A 25,516-nucleotide genomic window follows, 5' to 3' on the forward strand; every position below is an offset into this window, starting at 1 on the left:
TCCCAGGGGAGGTAGCTCAGAGGGTCCTCCTCCTGGTAGTGATCCTGTTCCCCCTGCATGCTGAGTTACAGTAGGCTCCGCAGGGTCCAGATGCACCAGGCAACCTGTGTGCAGTAGCAGAAGGTATATATGTATATGGCCCTGACTAGGCGCAAATTTGGAGATGGAAGGGAGCCCAGGCGAATGTATGCGGCCAAAGGCGCAAGCAAAACCTCTTAGTAGACCTATATTGCTTTTAACAAGGCATTGAATCCAACAGTTATTTTCATATACAGGGATGCTATAGATAGACAAGACTTTAAAGTATTACAAACATATTATTTTATTGTCTTTTTCTATTGTTATTTTTTTATATCATTTTACTTTTTCAAAGTTTATACAAAAATGCATTACAACATCACATATAAAGAGTCATAAATAGTTCTAATACATTCAACTAGATTGCCAATAGTGCCGTTGAATAAAGTGCAGTGTAAAGAAGATTTTTTGAAAAGTGAATTTGCCCCTATTACTAATATATCTTAATAACATACTCCCTTTCACGCATACCAGTCATACAACCACATTCATAATTTGTTTAAAACAAAAAAAAGAAACATGCAAACACACTAAATAAGATAGAATAACAACCCAAAGGTGCAGATGGTAATACACTTTCTACAGATGGTACAAAAGTGAGAATTCCACCGGTTTTAAACGATGATCTGTGTGGTATTGGTCAATCATTAATACATTATCCAGATCTTGTAAGGATGTACGGCCTACGCACGTTTCGGTGAGACAATCACCTTCCTCAGGGCCAAGATGGTAAGACAAACAAAACAGATACAGGCAATGAGTGAACAAAGTTTAAAAATAAGGGGCAATACGTTTTTTCCTTTTCTATTGCACTTGACATCAGTGTGCAGTCGAAGGGATGCGGGTCATCACATAAGACTGAATAAAGGGATCTGCTATGGCATTTAAGATGGATGATAATAGTGTACCATGATGATGTGTAAGGTTTCAGTGCGTTGGAGAAACCGGTACTGGTATGATATAGGTCCTCAAAGGGTGCTGGTCTTGTGTTTAGATATTGCTGATGACCAGAAAGTAGTGAAGCTTCATTCTACTTATGAGTGGTGACTTGATGCAGTCAATTTCATCCTCACTGCTGGCGATCGGCACATATATCTCCGACGCCTTACACTTCCTTTCACACGCTTGAAGCACAAACTCGTCTGGGACCCCCTGCTACGGCCATCAAGTCACCACTCATAAGTAGAATGAAGCTTCACTACTTTCTGGTCATCAGCAATATCTAAACACAAGACCAGCACCCTTTGAGGACCTATATCATACCAGTACCGGTTTCTCCAACGCACTGAAACCTTACACATCATCATGGTACACTATTATCATCCATCTTAAATGCCATAGCAGATCCCCTTATTCAGTCTTATGTGATGACCCGCATCCCTTCTACTGCACACTGATGTCAAGTGCAATAGAAAAGGAAAAACGTATTGCCCCTTATTTTTAAACTTTGTTCACTCATTGCCTGTATCTGTTTTGTTTGTCTTACCATCTTGGCCCTGAGGAAGGTGATTGTCTCACCGAAACGTGCGTAGGCCGTACATCCTTACAAGATCTGGATAATGTATTAATGATTGACCAATACCACACAGATCATCGTTTAAAACCGGTGGAATTCTCACTTTTGTACCATCTGTAGAAAGTGTAATACCATCTGCACCTTTGGGTTGTTGTTCTATCTTATTTAGTGTGTTTGCATGTTTCTTTTTTTTGTTTTAAACAAATTATGAATGTGGTTGTATGACTGGTATGCGTGAAAGTGAGTATGTTATTAAGATATATTAGTAATAGGGGCAAATTCACTTTTCAAAAATCTTCTTTACACTGCACTTTATTCAACTGCACTATTGGCAATCTAGTTGAATGTATTAGAACTATTTATGACTCTTTATATGTGATGTTGTAATGCATTTTTGTATAAACTTTGAAAAAGTAAAATGATATAAAAAAATAACAATAGAAAAAGACAATAAAATAATATGTTTGTAATACTTTAAAGTCTTGTCTATCTATAGCATCCCTGTATATGAAAATAACTGTTGGATTCAATGCCTTGTTAAAAGCAATATAGGTCTACTAAGAGGTTTTGCTTACGCTCAGTATTTTTGATCTCCCTCCTCTTGGCCTAAAACTAACTGGGAGAGCTCTTTTCTTATAACTTGCGGCCAAAGGCGCACAATGAATGGGCAGAGCCCTAGGGACACACCAGCCCTTCCTTATCCTAGGGCAAGCAACCCGGGACAGTGTCCCTGCGCACCACACGCACAGTGCCAATTACGACCCCACAGGGTGTTCAGGGGAAAACAAACTACTGACCCCAGAGGGCGTTTAGGTGGAAAGAAAGATAAATACGGACCCCCAAGGGCGTAAAACCCGGGTGGCAGGGGACAGGCAACCTCGAGGGAGCAGCCCAAGTGAGAAATTCAGATTTTCGCGCTTCCAACTGTCGCTGCTCACAGAGAGGGAAGTCCGCCCCCTGGTGGCGGGAGGACCACACCGCACCCACTACTGGGCTCAAAATCGCGTTAGGAGTGCCTGCAGCGTCCCGCGATTGACCGGGAATCTGAAAAGCATAAACAATCACCCGCGAGTCAAGCGTTAATCAATCACCACAATAAAACATCCCCTAAACCCAATGAGATAAAGAAAATTGTGACTTAACTTGCTGCTGAGCAGCGAAAAAAAGAGGATGAGGAATCACCGAAGAAGGACTATCAGGGCTGACTGGGGTGCCGTGGGAGAAAGCAGGACTCACGTTGATGGACTTTCTTTCCTTTTCCTAAATATTCATGGGAATGTGTATTTTTGTTGTTGTCCTAACGCTGCTGTAAAAATGAAAGCGGAGAAAGAAGGCATAATCCGAAGACTGTGGTCTTGCCATAGAATCCCACTGACCCATATTGCAGCAAGTCTATTTTTATGACTGGACTATTGCGGGGTAGAGCCAAGCACAGTATGGTGCAGGGTGCTTCTTGAGAGGGCTCCCGGAGCCACCAACAGTCCCTAGTGAACAGTCATGTCTAAAATTTTACCGAATTGCCTCCAAAGGTGTTTACTGGTGACTTGCCCTTGAAAGGAATGAGATACGGCAGCAGACGGGCCCATGGGCTGAAGGAGTGGATGTGGCAAGCTTGGACACCTAGAGGCCCTACAGACGTAAGTCACAAATGAGAGAACTTACAGCTGCAGTGAAACATCTGCAGGAGACCGCTTAAGATGCTGAAGGACACTTGCAACGCAATAATATACAGATCGCTCTGTTGTCTGGGAAAGGCCAAAGTGCGGAACTGCTTTTGGAGACTCATATTGGCCATCCTATCTAATTATAAAGATAAAGACCGAATCCTCCAAGTAGCCTGAACTCATGGCCCCATTAATGGTGGAAAGTAATAAAGTATATTTTTTCCGAGACTATACTGTGTAGGTACAAAAGAAAAACTCCTTTCCTGAATGAAAGGCGAATTAAAGGCAAGTGGGACTTCTATACTCCCTATTATACCCGGCACAATTCGTAATAATCAAGGGCAGGACCTCATACTTCTTTGTAACAGCAGATGAGGGGTGGCAGTGGCTATAGCACTACCAGATACCAGTGACGATAAGGATGGCTGGTGAAATGTGGGTCTGAAATCACATAGACTAATACTCTCAGGAAAGATAGCGTGCCAGGGGGACCCTCAAAACAGCAAGCAAAGGCTGAGAGCGCACGAATGGGTGCTCATGTAGACAACTAAAGACATTCACTGGAACTGGCATTGCAGGGTAGCCCGGAGTCCTTACGTGAGGGTTTGGACTCCGATGTTGAGGGGATAGCAGGCTTCACGAGAAAGGGCCCGGATTATTGTGTAAGTGTCTTTGAAGTTGCAGTCATTATGGAAACGTAAGGTATTGGGCCTCATGGACGGGTGATAGAAAGATGAAGAAGGCACAGGAAGGAGGCAATTGGGAGACATGGGTTGGGGATCGGTGCACAGGGGACTTGTTAGGACACACCTTTTTTAAATTTGGTTATTTATTTTATGACGAACAAAGCATATGAAACGGATGGTGGACAAGGGAAGGGAAGACATGCACTATACCTACATCAACCACATGTTGACCTATCTGACCAAGGTTTACTGGCAGCAACCCCACTATGCTCAAACAGTATTGATAGCAAGTTGGATGATCTCTCTCGCTTATTCCCACACATAAGGCCAGCATCAGGAGAAGAAGAGGATGAAAGGCACAGACAGTCCAGAACCTCGGGGTTAAGTGTGGCTTCCATGGGCCCTGCGTCTCCTTGCAGAGCAAGATAAGTAGTCAATGGGGCTCAAATGCCTTTAGATCGAGAAAGGTCTGTCATGAATTCCCAGAATGCCCTTAGCTGCTCTTCGCTGTAAGACAAGTTCTGAAGCCAGCTTATAGCGGTGGAGGCAGGAAATCGCCCCCAAAGCATAGCCACCTGCCTTTTAACCAGCAGCACTGCAGTCAGTCGTCTGATCTCGGGGGCTGGGGGAAGTATCCTTTACTTCGCCAAGAAAGGCCACTTGTGGCGTCAACTCTGGGCGATTTCACGTAATCTGAGCAACAATGTTATAAACATCTGTACTGTATTCCATCAGCACAGTGCAAGACAAGGAGAGAGATACAAACAAGTGGCTGAGGGAGCCTCTCGTTGATCGCATCCTGTATCTTCTGCTTTTGAACAGGTGTGCAATATGTTCTATGCAGAAAGTTAATTAATCTAAGTCGTTGAGACGCACTTAACATTATTACATTACCCCTTATGTCAACGAGCTGCAGATGAAGCTTTAGCAAGATAGATTGAGTTTTTGGATTTGTTTGGTGGTACAAGTAAAAAACAAAGTTGTAAGTTTAATAAAGGAGTTGGGAATTGGAAGGCTACCTTTCCTTAGTTGTTGTAACAAGTAGTTTGAAACTTGTAATGGGGTAAAGTAATGTTGGCGAGGGAATATTAGTGATTAGAGTTTCAATGTTCACTAGCAGACAAGCAACACAAAGAAAGCAGAATGACGTGAAATGGACAGTGGACATTACTGGGTACTGTTGGGAAGCAACCGCCAGGACATATGATAATAATGTCTTGGGAAACCATTGAGAGACTTTAAATTCTGTTATGAAATGTCAGTGGCCTGGGCAATAGAATCAAGCGATGGATTGTGGCATAATATATTTGGAGGCATGTGCCTTACTTGATATTACTTCAGAAAATCCTCCTGATGGGGTCAGAGTGTAAGTTCCTGGACAGAGGCCAATATGTTTCCTTATCGCATGTGAGTTTCACTTGAAGGTCTTGAGGAGTAGCCATATAACTAAAAAGACCCTCCTTTCCTAGTGGCCAGGACATGGTCTGATCCTAATGGATGGGTTGTGGGAGTACAGGGCAGCTTTACCATACTCCATGTGTATGTGCCACCAAGATTGCAAAGGGAGGCTCTGGAGAGAATTGGTCAGATCCTACTTCAAGTAGATTGCACCATGCATATAATAGGAGGGGACTTTTATGATGTGATGGTAAAAGAAGTACCATCACAAGGAGATGATGGACGAAGTGCTGAAACATTTCAGACACTCACCCCCGGTCATTATTAGATCTGGGTTGAATCCATCATTGTTCTTTAGCTCACTTCTCCACCCCAGCCATATGCAACACATTCATGACCCTGTCCCTCATGGGAACAGGCCAGCCTGAACTGCCAAGCCAGGACTTCCCTGGACCAGAAACAAGCCCCCTGAGAGTGATTTCGGGGTAACACCCCAAATCAGCAAGGCCAGCTTGAATCCTGTGGCAAAGTGAGCAAGGGACCCATGTCTGGACATACCCCGCCAACTTATGGCGAACAAAGCAAACACAAGAAGATTTGCCACTGGATTCAAGCTAGCCTGGCTGGACTGCTTCCATAACAGTCTGTTGTGTTCATGGAAATGAACATTGAAATATTATCAGAAATTCAAAGGGACGTAGGTTGTGAACCCTTCCTTTAATAAAAATGGTACACCCAGTAGTTTTCAAGATGATCACCCTTTCTTGGCTCCTGTATGTAAAGAAGAACACTCATTCCCAATACCAAAAACTGTTTTGCTCAGGGTTGAGGGGGTTGCATGCGCTGCTTTAGGACATAGCTTCACTGAAGATAGCACTGAAAACCCCGTGGTTCTGTATCTATGAGCATACTATTGTGCATTCCAGCAGCAGCCAGTGAATAACTCGATAAATGCCCCTATCAAAAACCCCACACTTGCATTGTAGATATGTTATATGATGGCATATTAATCTGGACACACTATGTTTACTGGGGACATGGGGGGAAAAGTAACTGCTCATCCTGATGCAAACAGCCTTAATGGACTGGAATAAAACAACAGTTTATCTTTGATGGAAGGGCACAGTGATAATGGAGGGGAACGTGCTGAAAGAAGTTAGTAAACTGCAGGGTTTTGCATTGTGGGACCTAAAGGAATGCCTATTGTCTAGGATATGGTGGTGGAGGGGAATATTTAAACTTTTTGGCATATACAGGAGGAAAATGAAGTATTGCACATACAGGCTAGTAAGTATACAAAGGTCAGACATGCCCTGCAGGCTGAGGCTGAGGCTCTCGGTTGGTCCGATTTAACAGACTATGAACCGCTTAAGGATCCGAATATGCTGGGGGAATTAGAACAAGATGCTGAATGATCCATATATAAAACTTTTCTCAGTAATATGCAGGACAGTTTGATGTCCCGCTGACAAAAATGAGAACGGGATCTGAGCGCAATGGAAGATATTGATTGAAGATACCACCCTCATTCACCACAGACAGGTAGCCATATGGGCAAGGTTGTGTTTGATCCAGTTTTAGGTCCTACACAGTGTGTATTATGATAGAAGCAGACTCCACAAAATGTGTGGGGCCCAGATGCCGAACCTTCGGAAGTGTGGCAGGGAAGAAGGCATTTTTACAGATGCTGACAAAAAGACCGTGGCTAGCATGGATGGACTGGTGTATAGGGGGCAAAAAAGTGTTGTGTTTTTTTAGAGCAGAGCGCTGCCTTAACAAAGGTGGCAAAATCTAGGGGAGATAGAAGAAAGACTATGGTCTGAGAAATGATGATACAAATAATGCAATTCAGGGACAAATACGGTCAAATGAATAACTGTACAGAGTGGAGGAGGGAGGAAGTGATCTTTGATTCTAGACCATATAATCAAAATTATAAAATGCATGCAAGATGTACCCCGTGGGTTGTCACCAGCTTTCCACTGAGATGTTTATCTTGGTTGTAGTTAAAGTTCCTGTCTGCCTGGTAATGTTTCTTGGGTTTCTTCTGTATGAAATGCTTTCTGTTATATGTTTAATAAAATCCTAATAAAAAAACATTTATGTAACAAGCATTTGCAATGCAATCTGTCTCGCCTTTGGGACCTTATATGTATTTAACCATGCAGCACATTAGCCTGGGTGCTGAAACCTCTTCTGTTCTTTAACATGGAGGGAAAGTAAGCACCACACTGCGTGACACGTCAGGTATGGAAACGCGGAGAGAAATATTGCTTTTCAGCTGGAAAGGGTATAGTCCAAAGCTCTGTTTTTAATATAAAAGCAGGGCCTTCAGAGGTCACCTCACTGAAAATATAAGATTTGAATAAAATATTATTGTCTACGGGTGCTTGCGGAAGATATTTTCTATTGACTGGAATCTAGAGAATGCTAAAGTGATTCTGGTATTTTACTGACCTCTTTTCTCAATGAATGTTATATCTTCCTTGGCACCAACATCATATAACTTTGTTCCTATCTAAGTTGATTGCTGCATTTGACAAGGAGGCCTTTCGCACTCCCTCAGAGATTTTAGCTACTTAGATAAACTGCAAAGGGCTGCCTTGGCATAGATCTAATCCTTCCGCAGCAATGGCACCAGTAGCACATATCCTGAGCCGGTCTTGGCCTCATCCGTTGAGCTGTCCTGCGTAGCTCACATGAGATCCCTATTTTCCCCTAGTCTGTGTAATGTGTTTGTAAAGACGCAAATTAAAATGCATGGTGCTGAATTTCCACTCATATATAATCTATATAATCTGATGATAAACAGATCATTGTACACCCAGAGGGACCCTTGACCAAAGTTACTACAAGACAACAAAATCTTTGTGAAATTTAGTTTGTTACATCCAAACACTGCCAAAATGAGAGTGAGCAGATACTTCCAGTTCTTTACAGACACTGTTTCCAGTCCCGAACATTTGTGTGATAAATCTAATGCATTTTGAGTGTTGTAGTCGTGTTGTGCTTTCATTGGACTAATTAGATCAACACACCTGAAATCAACGATTCAGGACTTAAGAGACATGGTCTGTTGTGTTCGGTGGTCACCCAAGCCATAACCGAAGTCATCATCTATATGAATAAAATAAAACCTGGGAATGACACGTATTATTATACAATATAATTATATATGCCCTGCTGCTATTGTCATTCGTCCTACTCAGGAGTCTTATGTCATAAGTGTTCTGGTAGGTGTGCCAGTGCCACCAAGATTTGGTTAGGTTGCTCCCCAACAAAGTTCTTGACTCTTCTGGAGATTGGTGGGGGTCCCCCCAAAGGCAGTCTGCTTTGAACATGGGTGTCTACTATCCTTATGGACAAGTCACAATTGGAGCTGTCAGCAGCTCTGCATGAGTACGCTGAGGCCACCGCAGGGTGGTGAGCAGTGCCATAGAAACTTCCAGAATAAATGAATTAGCTCTGGGGTGCTTGATGAGGGCACACCATGTCTCTGGTCTGTGAAGTGCAAACCCATGCAGTGTTAGCGCATGCATGAGGTGTTGGGGTGCCACTGGCCAGCGAACCTTAGCATGTGTGAAGCCTTAAGTTGTGGCTTGCCTTTAAGACATGTGCAGGCATTTCTGATAGCTGCCTCCCCTCGGCACGTCCCCGTGATGCTCATCCCCTTTTCCCTCCATGCACAGGCCATTGGAGTCAGGTCTTATGCTTCCGTTTAGGAGCATAGAGGAGTCCTTTGCCTTCACCCCATTGGTTGGAGCAGGCTCCAGCAGGGCTGTCTGCGGCCTGTAAGAAGAGACACATACTCAAAAGAAGTTGCCGAGACCCGAAACAGTGGCAGGTGTTGCCAGGTGATACAAGCACTCATGTCTCTTGCAGCACTGGAATGCTTGCAGGGAACCAACCAAATTCAAGTGCCCTTTATAATGCACAGTTGAGAGCCTTGGTAACCAAGCATCCCTAACACACTCTCTCAGAAGCCATTGTGCGGGGCACTTAAGGGTGCACATACACTTCAGACAGGGCCCGGTCCACAAGAGGCTATTTTTGGGCCTGGACATAGGTACGGGGAGTGGGAACAGGATGTCTTTGTTAGAGGGGACAGCACTTGTCATCCTCTTCACAGGGGAGGTGTTTGTGAATGACCACAAATAAATACATGTGTAGGTGTGCCCAGACTCAAAAGCCCACCCTCCTTCCCAGTAAATCTTCATATGAGTAAATAGAGTGTCAAACCAACCTGTGTGAATTGCAAGAGTGGGTCTGCACTTGTAAAGACCCTGTTTGCATGTGTAGGCCAAATGTACACACACTGATAGCTAGCTTGTGTGAATCAGGCCCACTGTGCAGCCCTCTGTTCCACAGTACTCCCATTCCTCCCTCCTGCTGGCTGTCACTGCCTGTGACCCTTGCTTTCTGCAGTCACTGCTGGCGGCCTCCTCTCCTCTTGAATGTCTGTCACTGGCTGTGACTCCCCCCTGAAGGTCTGTCAGTGCTTGTAACCTCCTCTAAAGGCCTGTCACTGTCAGTCCTCTCCTTGCGAGGCTGTGACTGCCTGCCCCCTCTCCCTGTAGTCCGATTGCTGGTCACCGCGCATCTGTGATTTCTATCACTTCTTTGTCCTTTCAAGGTCAGAGCTGCTACATTCCTGTGCCTGTCACCGCCCCTCCTCCCAGCACTCTGCAGAGATCATTGCCAGGCCTTCCTTTACTATATGTGGCACTCCATTAGCCTACCTTGCCCAAGATCACACTGTATGAGGTTCAAAGGAATATTAAACATTTCGAGGGTCAAATATTGCCAGGGCCAGGTGATCCTGTTCTTTATAAAACCAGTAAATCTGTACCGAACCAAGTAAAGTGGCATTGCCACTTACCACGCCTACTTGTGAGCAAAACACAAACGGAATAAAGTGCCCACCGAGCAGTGCACGAGCTGAGCTGTGTGTGGGAGCCAGTACTTGAGCAGGCCACGAGAAGTGAGGTAGGGTACTCTAACAGTAGGTTGTGGAGAATATGAGAATGGATGAGCATCGGCGAGATGTCTATTTGCCCACTACAAAAACAGAGTAGGGTGCATGGCATGATGGAGGTACATTGGCAGAGCTGTGTGCACCTCAGTACAGGAACAGTAGATGGCAGTGCAGATCAGATTTTAGGTGTATATGTGGGGGTCCTACCACTAAAGTAGCAGTGGGTACATTAGGTGGGGAATTTTGCTTTCCGTACATTACATCGTTGAATTGATTCCCTTAAATACAGAAAAGGTACAATTAAGGCAACAGCAGAGCGTGCTCTCCCTCCTCCCCCCTCCCCTTCCTAAAAACATATGATTCACAACATTGTTTTCCAAGAACTTGTTGGAATTGAGTAAACAACGGGTGCAGCAGGTGCGGTTGCACCGGGGGCCAAGGGACGTTTGAGGCCCACTGCTCTCAGATTATTGTGGAATTTTGTTTCACAGCTTGAGGATGGGGCGGCCCATTTTCCTTGCTTGCACCAAGTCACATGACAGTCACCCGTGTCATGCTAGCGATCATGGGAAGGGAAACAAGGAAGCAATCTCAGAGTAAACCAGGGATATTGATAAATCCCTCCCAGTCATCAATGTGCTACAGGATTCAGCCCTGGCTTCTAGTGGCCATTCACTCGTACTTTCTAAAGCTTCACTGATGGCGCTCTCCAAAAACCTCTTGCTCCAAGCAAACAAGAGGACTTGGCACACGGGGGATGTAAAGCGGGAATGCCCGATTTTTTTTTTTTTTTTTTTTTTTTTTTATCCCAGATACTCCAGCACTCTTATTCCTCCTACAGCGTTTCACAGCCACCCCTGGGGCGGGACTTCTGCCTTCTGCGGGAAGCCCGCACCCACAAAGTGACTGGACGAGAAGGGCAGAAGGCGGAAGTCCTTCCCCAGGGGAGGCTGTGAAACGCTGTAGGCACGTAGGAGGAGCAGAGGCTGCCGATGCAAGTGAGGGAAGCCCCGCGTGACTGAGCCTGCAGCCCGGTGAGTGGGGCGGGTGGGGCTTAGTTGTAGGGGGGGGGGGGGGGGGGGGGGTGTGTGTGTGTGTGTGTGTGTGTGTGTGTGTGTGTGTGTGTGTGTGTGTGTGTGTGTGTGTGTGTGTGTGTGTGTGTGTGTGTGTGTGTGTGTGTGTGTGTGTGTGTGTGTGTGTGTGTGTGTGTGTGTGTGTGTGTGTGTGTGTGTGTGTGTGTGTGTGTGTGTGTGTGTGTGTGTGTGTGTGTGTGTGTGTGTGTGTGTGTGTGTGTGTGTGTGTGTGTGTGTGTGTGTGAGATTTAGAGAGGCTGACTTGCTGTTCACAGTTTCTGGGAAGTGCCTTCACAGACCTGAATCTGCTTGTGCACCGTTCTGTACCACTTGAAAGGCAACACAACCACAATAATTCTCGCTGGTGACATCGCTTCGTGCTGCAATGCCAGGCGAGACCTAAAAAAGACTAGAAACAGTTGCAAGTCTATTAAGGTATGACAATCTGCATCTTTATTCTCCTCAACTGGTATAGCTCTCTTACTTGGCAGTTTGTAGTAAAATATCCAAAAAAAGAAGAAAACAAAACTTGGCTTTTTAATGTTATGTAATCTCTTAACATTTGTTTGCAGAAAAATAAATAAAAGACTTCTTGTAAGCGAGGACAAGGCTGTTTGCATTGTTTATCAGCACTTTGCTGCAGTCATGCTGGAAGAGGATATGGAGGTCGCCATCAAGGTGGTGGTGGTTGGCAATGGTGCAGTTGGGAAATCTAGCATGATCCAGCGATACTGCAAAGGCATTTTCACCAAGGACTATAAGAAAACCATTGGAGTCGACTTCCTGGAAAGACAAATTCAGTATGTATCTAGAACCCTTTGTCTATGCTGATCTTAAAATATGTCTGTTTTGAATGCTTAGCTTAACTTTAAATGTATTTAATAAATGACAACCTACTTGAAATGTCCCGAGAATTTGAAAAACGTGAGATTTATTTCCACTACTTGAGCAAATAATGAATGACATGGTCACCATTGTCAGTGCTTTGATGGTCCCTCACTTCAATTGGTGTTTTTCTTTGGAGAGCGCTTGTGTGCTGCCCTTTTTAGGTTTCGCCTGGCGTCCACTGCACATCAGTGTTCGCGCAGGCGAAATCTTTTGATTTTTAGTAAGGGCCTTTCACCCGCCTCTCTCTTCCATTGGCTACCTCCATAAATGGAGGCTAGCCATTGGAAGAGAGATCTGTCCGTAATTCTTGGGGCAGATTCATGGGCGTTCCGTAGATTTTTTCTCATCCCGCCCCTTTGTTGCCGCCATGCAGCGGTGGGTGTTGTCTTATTTTTTTTCCCCAGGATGTTTGCGGCGCCATTTTTTTCTAGGAGCTCGGGCGGGTGGGTCCACGCAATGCTCCTTCTTAGTCAGGAACCTCCTGCAGCCTCTTCCTGCCCTGCCAGAGCTGAGGACACGCAGCTGCGGCATTTCTCCCCGTCCCTTCCACCCCCCTCCCAGTCTGATGCCTTCTCTTTAAATACCAATCGGCAGGTAAGTAATAAGTTCCTTCTTTAATATGTGAAAACGTGTTGCTCGGCAGCAACAGTGTTTCCAAACGTAAGCAAGTATGTGTGTCTTAAGAAGTCAATGTGAGATGTGGCTTTCGGTAGGATGTGTCCACGGGAGGCACAAAGTCCTTCTTTTGTTTCCATGGTCAGAAGAAACAACATCAGTCAGCACTGAAACTGGTGACACCTTTGTACTGCACCGCACTTCCAATCGGTTTACGTCATCAGCAGGCGGCGTCGGATGGAGCCAGGACTCCCGATGACTGTTTCCGCAATGGAATCGAACAGGGACGAAGCAGAGCGCTGTATTGCCATAGCGTTAACTGCCATCCAGAATGGGCATCAAGACAAGGCGCTGCGTTTCCTAGAGAAGGCTGAGCGGTTGTTTCCAACCAAGAAGGCTCGCGGTGAGTGAGAACGGGGTTCCAGAGGGTCTGTGCTGGCCTAGCCTTTGCACCATCTCCTCGTACAGCTGTTACAAGTACAGCACTCGCCTCCCTGCCTGGAGGATCTCACCTATCCATCCCCTCGCACCTCCCTGCTGTGCACCTTACCCTCCGTTTGGCCTCTCCCACTTTTCTACTGCCCGACTCTGATCTGCACCACCTTACCCGTCGATTCTCTTCCCGTATCACTGCCCCCTCCTGCCTGTCCAATCCCCACACACTGCATTGCTTCGTGTTCTCCCAACACCTCTGCTGCCCCTTGTACCAGCCTCACTCTTGTCTATACACTCCTCCTTCTCCAGATCACCCCTCCTTCTCAAGATCACCCCTCCTCCTCTATATCACCCCTCCTTCTCACCCTGCTTCTGTGTCTGCATCCACCATCTCTGTACTGTTCACCTTCCTGCCTACACCACCTCCCCTCCGGCTTCACTCCCTGTACATGGCCAGTTTCCTCTAGCACCCTCCTGGTGGTCTAGTCCACCTCCGTGCCTATTTCACTCTGCTCACACTGCCACCCACACGCCTGTGCCACCACCCTCTTTCCAGTCTGTGCCATTTATATTTTCTCTTTACCACCCTCCTGGCAGTACCTTCACCTCTAGTGCTTGTGCCAGCCTTCATACCTACTATAAACCCCTGTCTCTTACTTGTGCCACCCTTCATTCGCACTATATGCCCGCCTGTTACTTGTGCCACAATTCTTGGCCACATGACCCTGCTCTACCGTGTCTGTTCCACCCCGCAACCTGTCAATCCACCCAGCAGTCATTCCCTTTGTGATCTTGCACCCATCCCTTCTACCAATTTTCATCACTCGACCGCACTATTCGCTACACAACTGCCACCCTCTGCCATGACCCCCTTTAGCCCCTCCTCCCTTTTAAAGATGTTCACGTTGTTTGTATTTGTTTGCACCCTCACGTTGTCACACCTGCGCCCACCTGTCAGTTCACCCTCTGCAGGGAGACCCAGCTCTGTTAAAGTGCAGCACTGATGAAGATAATTAACCTTAATTTCGAAGGACGGAGCTCTGTGACGTCGCCTTGATGAAAACCTATCTAGCTATAAGTTGGAGTGAGGAAATCCCAGTTTCTCTTTAGAATATATGCATATTTTGTGAGCCCCTGGCTACTTTAGGTGGAGTTTTACCTTTAGATGCAGTTTTGCGGTGCCCCCAGCCGCTGAAAAGTGTCGGACTTTTGGGTTAGGGAAGTTGCAGAGTGATTCATATAGCCTGCTCGTGTGTTCTTGAATGAATCCTTGTCTCAAGCCTTGCTCTCATCCGTTTTATTTTTAATTTATGTGTGTTGTGCAAAGGTTCCGTAAAATTGCTACATAAACTGTTTTCATGTCTTCAAATCTTGACTAAGGAAAAAAAATTGCCAATTACTGGGTGTTGCAACAGTGAATGTGTGCAAGCTCTGTTGGTACTTGCATTAGTCACAGAAAGTTATTTTTGTCTCCTGAACTAAGTGAGCAAGTCATTCAGATGCCTTTTGAGTATGAAAAGGGCAATGATGAGGTTTTTTTTTTTCAAAATGATTTAACATGTTCAGAAGGCAGGAAGGTCGGAAAGATGACTTTGTTACTTTTGAGCGCTCTGTAGAAAAGTTTTGGCCTTTTTATTACTTTTTGGGTCGCTCGCTTAATGTATAAATCCCTGGTAACACTTTCTTTAGTAGGGAATGGTGGTCACTGAAATGAGGAGAAGTGTAAGGCATTAACGTCTATTATGCATGTTTATGGTGTGACGACATAAAGCTCTTGGTCTACAGCGGGTTAAACCACAAGTCTGGGGAACTTGGGTGTAATTCACATGGAATCCTTCTTGCTTTTGCCCTACATTTAGACTGTCCATTAGTCATCAGATTGCCTAGTCAAGTTTACCAATGTCTCAAAGTATAGAACTTCTATGTTAGACTATACTGTGGTATCAACTAAGTTATTACCTTCCGTTGTGGATTTTGAGATCGGCTACAGGCCAGAAAGTGATAACCAAGAGCAGGTGTTCGATGTTGAAAATGTGTCTATGCAGACAAATGTAGTCCATGGGAAAGAAAATGTTAATGGTCTTCATCAGATGAAGCAGATAAAGAAGAAAATGTCTTTGAGCAAGATCCTAAGGAATGGAAATCACTCATATTAACAGGGAACCAGTGATAGTTATTGATGTCAGCAGCTCATTATATTAAAAATAAACTCTGAGGTTGGTTGCTTGAAGCAACACGGATAGCCTACAACATCCCAGTCACCCTGCCTCATCTCTCCACTTAAGGTTTAATCAATATACAGAAGACTCCTGTCTTTAATTGTTATTGATACCTACACTAGCTCAACACCTGTTACCCAACGTGCCGATCCATGCATTTACTCCCATTGTCTTGTTATGCTATGTGTTTTGTACCTCTTCCTCTACCATTGGTATTCTTACGTTACTTAGTACTGGCTAAGGGCTTACTCTTTCGCATTTAACATTTTGTGTCTAGTTAACTTTTCTATGTTGTCTGGGAAATATTTCCTGATATTGTTGTTAAACTCTTGATAATAAAGTCAAGAATGACATTTAGACTTGTACTCTTAGTACTCAATTAATAAATGCTTCAAAAAAACAAACTCTGTGTTTCTCCCAAAAGGCTGCACTTAAAAAACATGGAGACCAAGAATTCTCACCAAGCAGTCGCCCCCGGACCTTGACATATGGTTCAATGGAGAGTTAAGGGAAAGCAACAAAAAAATGAACCTACCAGAATAATGCTTAAATTCATATCTAAGGCCTGTTTCAAGTGGTCCTCCGTTGCTTTTACTCGGAGAAAATTGTAAGCAATATAAGTGCAAAATCTGGGCAGTAAAGTGTGCTCCAAAGAAAGTAACTGGGTGAAATTGTATGTCTGCTTTAAGTTAAAGGATAGTAAAAAATAATTATGGTCACATATAAAAGCTGTTAGTGGAAAACACGAATAGACAAGAGGGAATAATGTGTCCACACAAGGTTGGGAGGAATTGGTTATTTTGCTCTTTTGCCTCGGTGGCCCAGTTAGTGAAAGGGATAGGAAAAAAACTTGTGCACTTCTAATATCCCAGTCGAGGCACAAGGCAGTCCTCACATCTCTGCAGGGAAAACTGTCCCTATTAAGGGTATAGGAACATGGACGACAATGGGAGAGACCCATAAACATTCCTATTAGTTGACCATTACAGGATAGATGCTTAACAAGTTAACAATTTTAAATAAATACTGATTAATCAAGCAGGACACACACATGGACAGAGTGCAACTGCGAGGTTAAAAGTAACACATTGAAATGGTTCTTTGAGATGTAATTAGACTACAATGGTGAGGTGAGCGGAAAACGCTGAGTGGGGTGCAATGCATCATTCGCCAACTGAACAGTGTATTTGTTGTTCTTTCTTTTGTATTTTGTACAGTTAGACTTTATTACTGTGAACTGCGAAACCAGAAAGAAAAAGAAAGTGGAGAACATTTGCTTGTATTCACACCCATTTTTTTCTGGACCGAAGTTTCTCGTTTTTAAGTTCTTACAAACTGCTGTCCAGGCCCAGATGTATGTGCTTACCCCTTAAACATGACCGGTTGGCTAACTCCTAATTGGTGGATTTAACTTTCCCATAAGGCTACAGTGCAGGTTGATACACCAGTGGCATGGTTGTGCCCTCATTAGGCTGTCAAAGAAAACATTGAGTACTTGTTCTAGCTGACTCCTGTAGCTTTTAAACCCGCAAGCGAACCTGTCAAAATAACCCTTTTTGGCACGAAGGAAACATCCTGTTAAATATGAAATAACTCTCCTCTAAGTAGGTCTTGTAGCCCACAAAGTAGGGTGCCTGGTATTTAAAGTGCTGAGTGCAGGAATTTAGTGTTGGTATGGACCTACAATGACTAGCCCCTAAAAGCGGTTTTCACTATGAAGGGCTTCAGCGGTACTAGTGTGAAAAACTGAATTTCAGAATAAAATATTATTTCTGTTAACCTGGGTTTGGGACAAGATGCAGAAATGATTGCACCACTTTATTTTTGTTATTAAATGTATTTTTTAATTTTTTTTATTAGCAATATAAACAGAGAAACCGTGAATACATGAAATATCCAGAATGCAAGACATCATCACATTACTTAGGACTTGAATAGCGATGGTATTCTCTAAGGGAAAAAAACTATTAAATCCATCTTCATACATTTACATTAATTGAGGATTACATATGGATTATCTTCATCTATCGGCAAAAGGTAGAGTACAGGGATTATCATAACTCTATCACTGATCTCTCTTTTGCAAGCCCGTTCCATCCTCTCCATCTCCGATTTCTAGCCCGTAGTAGTCTATCCATGGAGCCCAGATCTTTCAGAATTTGCACGGGCAGCCACATGCTTTATATATTATTCTTTCTGCCACCATATATAAATCTAAACTGACTCTCCATTTCTTAAGTGTTGGAGTTGGTGGACACCTCAATATCGGGGTATGTCCCTCTTAGCCACTACTAGTCCCAAATTGGCCAGCATGAGCTTGCTACGTGGTAGATCGATCTCCGTGGGGATACCCAGCAGAACATATTTGGCCTCTAACTCAAGTTGTGCCCCATAATTGTTGTTCAGTTCCCCCAGTATCTTGTTCCAGTATACTTTAAATTTACTGCATTCCCTTAGGGTTTGTTTAAATGTGCCTCGTTCTTGTCGGCATCTAAGACAGTCTGGAGTTTCTGCTCTTCCTATGTTGTGCAGTCTGGCTCTGTCCGAGTAAGTCCTATGTAAGATCTTGTATTGTATGAGGCGTAACCTTTGCTTTATTGCCACTTGGCGTGGATGCATGAGGGCAGTCTCCCAGTCAATGTTTTCCATTGAGCCTGTAGTGAACTCCCATTTGGTTGTAAGTGACCCTAATTTGTCAGGCATTTTGTTAATCAGTATTCTGTATGTCCATGAAATGACCTTGGTCGGCATTTTGTCCTGGAAAATTCTGGTAATACAGTGGCATCTAGTCCCTCCGCCTGCCAGGCATGTTTCAGTCTGAGATAAGCATAGGTTTGAGTGTCTTGTAATTGGTATGTAGTTTGGAGCTTGCTAAAGGGTGCAAGGGTACCTTTCTCTAGTATGTCCCACAGTTTGGAGATCCCTATCAAGTCCTATTGCCCAAAGCCTCTGAGCTTCCCAATCTTGGGTAGTCTTGCTCCTACCCATAAGGGGGTTTCTCTTGTGGGTTTCATATCTCATTTCATCTGTTTCTCAGCTCCTTTCCATGATTTCAACACCCTTTGGGTAGCTGGTAGGAGTCGACTAGTACCTTTACCCCCTTATATGTAGTGTAGTCGTGTGTGGCACCAGGACTGTAGGCTTTCAAGTGCATATGTGGGGTGATCTCTTGCAACATGGTTCCATTCGTTGATTACAACAAGGTGGGCTGCTCTATAGTAGGCTCCAATGTCTGGTGGTGCCAAACCCCCATTATATGGTTTATGTTGCAGCGTTTGCAACACTACTCTTGGGTGCGCGCCATCCCACAGGAGTATACATAAATCATTAGGGTTGCGAAAACGCTCTCTGGGATTTTACTATAGGTGTTTTGCAATATATAAAATAACTTGGGGAGTGTAACCATGTTAAACATGGCGGCTCTGCCCATTATCGTCTGAGGAAGTTTCCTCCATCTCTTAACATCTTCTTGAGAATCTAATAGAACTCATTTGATGTTATGGATTAGGCTAGCTGTTTTGTCTGTGGTAATGTATAGGCCAAGGTAAGGGACAACCTTCTTGAGACACCTGCAAGCATCTCGGATATTCCCGGGACTCTATGGTGCCCTCCACTGAGTGTAGGGTAGATTTACTTCAATTGATTATGTAACCTGAATTAAGACCATATTCTTCAAATATTTGTAGGACCCTCAGGAGTGTCACAACCCAGACTGTAATATATAACAGAATATCATCTGCATAAAGGGATATGTGCTCTTCATCTAAAAATTGCTTCTCGTCTATAAAGCCACTCAATCCCTGGTGGGATCTGACCACACACACCAGAGGCTCCAGTATCAGGGCGAATAATAGTGGAGACAAGGGACATCCTTGTCTAGTGCCTCGCTGGACAGACCAATTTGCTAAGGTCATCCCATTAACTCAGACTTTGGCCTCATATTCAGTGGAAAGGAGTGCCAGCCATTCCAGGAAGGTCGGTCCGAATCTAAGTTTTTCCAGGGTGTGTCTCATGAATGTCGAATGCCTTTTCGGCGTCAAGTGAGAGGAGCTAGTGTTGGTTGTCTGTATGCCTAACCGTGCAAATCCAATTGCCCAAGCCTACGCAGGTTAAGTTGTGTGGCACGTTTAGGCAATAAGCCTGATTGGTGGCTATGTACCAGGGTGGTAATGACCACCAGGTGGTGTGTCGCCAAAATAGTGGCCAGTATCTTTGTCTCTATATTAAGCAGAGATATGGGTCGGTAGCACTTGTTTTATTGCTAATTAAAAAATCTGATTTACTAATGAAGTTGGATTTGTGATAAATGTATAGGAAAAATAACTTTTAAAAAGTTAGACTTTCTGTGCTCAAACCTCTAATAGGCTAATTAGAATTAGCCGAGCAACAGTTGGCCCCTGTCAGTGCTTCCCCTTAATGCAGTGTGAAAACTGCTCTCAGAAATAATGGCTTGGGCTCGCCTTCTTGCAGAAAGACCTGAGTGTGAGGTATGTAACCCTTCTTAACACCGGAATCGTAGCCGGAAATGGCTCAGAAACTATATTAACAAGGGACAAGGATGAGGCCTCCCCATTCATAGTAAAGTGTCAAGGGAGACTTGGAGAAGAAAGGCCTTTGTTCCTGGGCCTATTGTAGCTAGCGTGGCACCAGCCCAGTGGGAGGGGGAACTTGTCGTAGACCCAGTTTGGTCAAGTGTAGGTGAAGGGGACTGCTCATTGCCCTAAACAGAGCCCTGGCTCGGAAACTAGAAACCTCCAAGTGCACAAGGGTGCTACCATATTGGATTTTACTGGAAATTGGTGCTCTGTGGTATAGTGGGCAGTAAGGCAATCGGAATGTGCAGCAAAAGTGGAGGGGCTGCCTCTGGGAGGAAGTCCAGAAAAGAACTGGACCTGCTGTGTGTGACCTGTGGGGGTACCCGAGGGTCATGACCTGCTCCCATTGCACCCAGAAGAGAGAATTGAACTCCAAGTGTCAGTTGGCTGACCACCTGTGTTGCTACTGAGACACCACAGTCTGTAAGAAGCCTTTTTCCTGATGTGTCCAGCTTAGCAACTAGAAATGACCTCCTTTAGGGGCAAGGACTCATTCTAGCAGAGGCCTCAAAGTGCTGGTCTTGGGCGCCTTACCAGTGCCTGCAGAGCTGCTCCAGAAAGTATAAAAAGTTGGAACATCAAGGGAGCTTCAGCTAGGCCTCGTGGCAAACTTTGCCTACTTTGAGGACTTCGTGAGATACAGCTTCAGGGTTTGCCCTGGTAGATGATTTTTAACTCCAAAAAATTGATGATGTCTGAATGTAGAAATCTTGACTGAGTGAAAGTTGCAAAAGCATCTGACTGACGAGAAAACTTTGGCAAGTGTAACATTTTAATTTTCCCAATTGGAGCTTGTCCTTCTGAAATCAACTCTGTAGGACCTCATCCAAAGACGTACGGTCAAGTCTTTCACCAGGATGACACGCTTGGGGGTATCCAATCTCTACTCCATCTCAGTAAGGCTGAAATTATGCCTAGGTCCAAGATAACAGTGACTGCTGATTGGTGCTTTAATTTTTCTTGGCATTGTTTGCCCTAATACGTTACAAAAACATGTATCAGGTTCCTCGTATTGCATTTGAGATATTTTGGTGTCATGTTTCTTATTTAATTTCCCCTCTCTTTTTAGAAATTAGTTGAGGCTTTTTTATTGTGTTATGTTTTGACGTTTTAATTATTTTGGTACTGCTAAATAATTCACACACTTCCTTAAGTTAAGCCTATCTGCTGTGTGCCATAACAGTCAGGGGATGAGCCCAGCTTTATTTATTGAACTTCTGTTTGAACCTGACAATCATTTGGATCTATAATTTGGGAATGACCTGCAATCTCCTAAACGAAGAATCCATCTTGTTACAAAGTGGATCTGTATGATTCCATAAGCTAAATCTGAGTAGAAATATGTTATTGAAAAAGAATAAAGCCAGTGAAGAAAAGGTTGGATGGGGCACCTACAAACTAAAGAGCGACCTTTAAGTATATACTAGCCTGACTCAACAGATTGGCTCTTAACCTTTTTATGGCTGTGATTTCACATTTAGCTATTCTTTGCCCATTGCTTTCCAGCCTCCAAAAATCAGATTTTTTTTTACCAGACTTGCAGGTCTAGGGATTTGAATAATCTACTTGACCTTATTATATGATGCGCTTTACCCATAAACTCGTCTCAAATTGTGTGATCTTAGGTAAATATTTATTTCCACTGAGTTGCCTTTTTCTTTATTATATAGGAGTTCAGCATGTCTGCTGTACAAGAAAACCTTTTTGTATTTGTTAGACTAAACTTTTATAAATGAATATCTTGCCCACATATAGGGAACACATGACCCCCGACTTGACTCTTAGTTCACTAATGGCATTGTCATCAGGGCCGGTACAGGAATATTTCTCAGTTAATATTTCAGAACTCTCACTTTTAATAAATATATTACTAAAACATGATATGGTAGTGCACTGCCATTTAAAATTGAAATGGCCACAAAACGTCCCACTTGCATGCAGTTTTACTTATTTAACAAATGATGACAAATCAGGTGTCAACAAGTATCTACCATTTGTACGTCACCAACTAAAGTATTCTTATTTGTTTTGATCCTATTCCAACTTCGTTTCCATCTCACTTCAAAGTTACAAAAAATTACGTAACTACTCAAGAATATTTCGAACCCAATCTCCAGCATAAAATAAGCAGCAATTTGTTAGAAGGCATAAGTTGACATTTGACCTTTGTCTTTCAGTGCACAGCGCATGTGACCAGAGATGAACATGATTTAAAGGCATGTTTTATTGCTCATTCACATGAACAGCACACCGTCTCTCTCACTAGACCATGCTGTCCTAAAAGTAGCTTGCCCTGATAAAATCTAACTCACCATAGTGAGTGGGTTAGTAGATTTCTCGAGGCCTAGCTTAAACTGGGTACATTGTCAGAGCAGCGTAACCAAAGATTATTAATTCTGCAAGATGTACAGGTGAAATAGTATCCCTCCCTTTTGTTAAGAGAGCTTGATGCATGAGTCTTTGAGTGGGAGCTGGTCCCATAGTACCCAATACTCTTCAGAGCAGACTGCAGGATAACATTGTTGCCCTTTCAATGTTTGTTGAACGTCATGGATGAGCAGACCGGGTCTATGGTGAAACGCTGACAAAGATGGCCACATCTGGAGAGACCTCTCACCTCAATAGAAGTCTCATTAAAACTCTGCTCCCTTTGTGTCATCCATACATGTTATGTAAATGAAAGACTAAAGAATGCTACTGTTAGTGGGATAAAAGTCCTGTCGGGGCTAAAAGAGCCAGAGGCAAAGAAACGTGCATTTTCAATGCAATAGGTCTCGCATTTACACAAGCTAGAGCTATTGACATTGAAAATGACAATGCCTTTTTTTTTTAAACAATAATAAAAGACATAGTCCTTTACAATGCCAATAGGTTAAAGTTGCGTAAATGTGAGACCTATTGCATTGCAAATGCTTGTTTCAATCACTTTTGAGTTTCTGGAAAGTACCAACAGAGCAGCGGACTCCACCAGAACACCAGGTACACAGACAGAAGGCATCACTGCTCATTGCCAACTTTTGGCAATTCAATTTAATGCGGACTTACGGTTCCGTTTATGCACAGCCAGCAGCTCTACAGGCTACTCCTCACAGGGATACTCAGTTTTGCAAACCTTTATCTTTTAACCACTTTACCTATGAAGTGTTACCATTTTTATCATCATAACTTTAACATAGTATAGCGCTCTGATACCCGCAAGAGTCATGTTCTCGCTATATAAAACATTATAAATCAATACATTTATAATGATACTTGGGCATATTTTCGTTCTTTGTTGTGTTACAGTAATGCTTTGCAGTAGTACAGAAGAGGACTCTTCGGGCACCAGACTAAAGTAACCATTCTCTGCCAACAGACTGCCCACTGCCATACAGCATGCTTTAGTGCCCAATGGGGTGAGACGGGCACTCTGAAACTCCTCATAGAAACGTGTGGTTTTCTGATGAACAAACATTCTGCTGTCGTCGGGACTTAGAGGTAGGTCTGCTGCGAAGTAGACAAGTTTTGAAGTAGAATTCATTTGGCTTTTAGGCGTCCTTAAAAGCTGAACTGAATATGATGTAGGTGGGAGGAGGGTTTGGAAGTCCCTCCTTGGCCCCCTCACACTGTACTCAGTACTGAGTTGCCCATGGGCAGACTGAGGTTTAGAGTGGAGGACCTGATGTTTCCATTTAGAAGTTATTCATTATGGTTGTAGGACACTAAATAAAGGTTGTTAACACAGACTGACCATATATTGCTCCTACTACATTTATCTGCTACTACAGGGTAAAGTTTGTTTTTACTAACATAACTTCACTCAAACGTACTTTGTGACTTAAGTAAAAGTGTGAGCTTGATAACGACAGGGAAGGAACGAGCGACTACTAGTTGGGCAAATAGCACCAGGTGAACGCGTTCCCATGTCCTGGGCTGCATGCTCTAGTTAAAAAGAAAAAAAAAACCTATGTGGGGGCTTGTATTGTTGCGATAGGGTGGGATACCACAAAAGTAGAAGGGGCCTGATAGAGGGAGAAAAAAAGTAAAAACGCAGTAAAAAAGCAAAAGTAAATACCGTGCGGCAACGAAAGCAAAGCACATGCATATTTTTTGTCCTTAAGAATGAAAGAAGAGCGCGTGCATATGTTTTGTCCTGCGTGCGCACAGACATGGAAGGAGAGGGTTAGCAACCGAGCAGAGCCATACACGTGCACATCTCGTGTCACCCGTACGCACACATCTGCTTTCTTGAGCTAAGCTGTTAGACAGACGTACACGTGCACATGTCTTGTCTTTAAAGTGTGCACATGTCCTGTCCCCTTTCGCCCACCAAACCGACAACAATAGGTCTCGCCAAGGCGGGCAGCGCATGCGCTGTGTCGCTAGCCGAGACCTAAAAACAACCCCTGCAGTGGATGTTGGCCTAACGATGAGCAGCTGCATGAGCGAGTCTTGACCTAGCTTATGGAAAGAACCGATTCTAACTACTACCACTGGGATTGAAAGGCTCCGGAGTACCAGAACAAGCATCTCAGTTGAAAGATTGCAGAGCGGCCGAGAAGATTGGGTTACTGACGGAGGACTGAGGTGATCCTTTGATAGATGCAACTTTTGTTTCAATGGCTGCTCGTCAGGCTTGGAACGTACTGCTTTTGTTGCACAGAATAGACATAAGCTCATCATACCATCCGAGGAGAGGACAGGTGCCTGACACAAGCATGAAGAATGTGCATACTGTTCTTGTGAGCTGTTGCCTATAAATCAACATATTTAGATCACCAGTAGCTTTGTTGGAGAAAACTTACACAATTTGTGCAGTAAGGGATACAATATGCATTTAGTGCTTATATACACACACTAGCCATACAATTATTGGTCGCCGATACAGCCCCATCATGCAAAGACCATGGAGGGTCCTATTACCGAGGAGGAGTTAACTGCGGCCATAAGGGATCTCCCTCTTGGGAAGACGCCGGGTCTGGACGGCCTGCACCTGTCCTTCTACCGCATGTTCCAAACACAACTTTGGCGAGATCTATTGCGGTTGTACAACTCCTTCACTGACACAGACGGGCCGTCGTCCGCCAGGAGTATGGTGGAGATAGCGCTCATTCCTTAGCCGGGGAAGGACCCCACGCTTTGTGCGTCCTACCGACCCATAGCCCTGTTAAATACTGACCTTAAAATTTATACTAAGCTGCTTGCAAAACTCCTCGATCCCCACATGCCGGGACTAGTAGAACCTGATCAAGTTGGCTTCATCCGCCATCGGCAGGGGGCGAATAATGTGCGTAGAATTGCGCACTTAGTGGGGAAAGCACACCACTGGAATATACCTGCCTGCCTCCTGCCTCCTGTCGCTAGATGCGGAGAAGGCATTCGACCGGGTCGACTG

At 44.1% G+C, this 25,516-nt stretch overlaps 1 protein-coding gene across 1 annotated transcript in view; it reads left to right on the plus strand.

The window, feature by feature from the left end:
- Positions 1 to 25,516, plus strand: part of RAB23 (RAB23, member RAS oncogene family) — a 213,640-nt gene that overhangs the window by 15,375 nt on the left and 172,749 nt on the right. Inside the window, exon 2 of the mRNA XM_086921444.1 lies at positions 11,963 to 12,190. Coding sequence (XP_086777570.1) covers positions 12,036 to 12,190 — 155 coding nt within the window. The 5' untranslated portion in view covers positions 11,963 to 12,035. The remainder of the gene's footprint in view (positions 1 to 11,962; positions 12,191 to 25,516) is intronic.

Source organism: Lissotriton vulgaris, chromosome 5 (genome assembly GCF_964263255.1).
Source record: "Lissotriton vulgaris chromosome 5, aLisVul1.2, whole genome shotgun sequence".
In the NCBI taxonomy this organism is placed as follows: Eukaryota; Metazoa; Chordata; class Amphibia; order Caudata; family Salamandridae; genus Lissotriton; species Lissotriton vulgaris.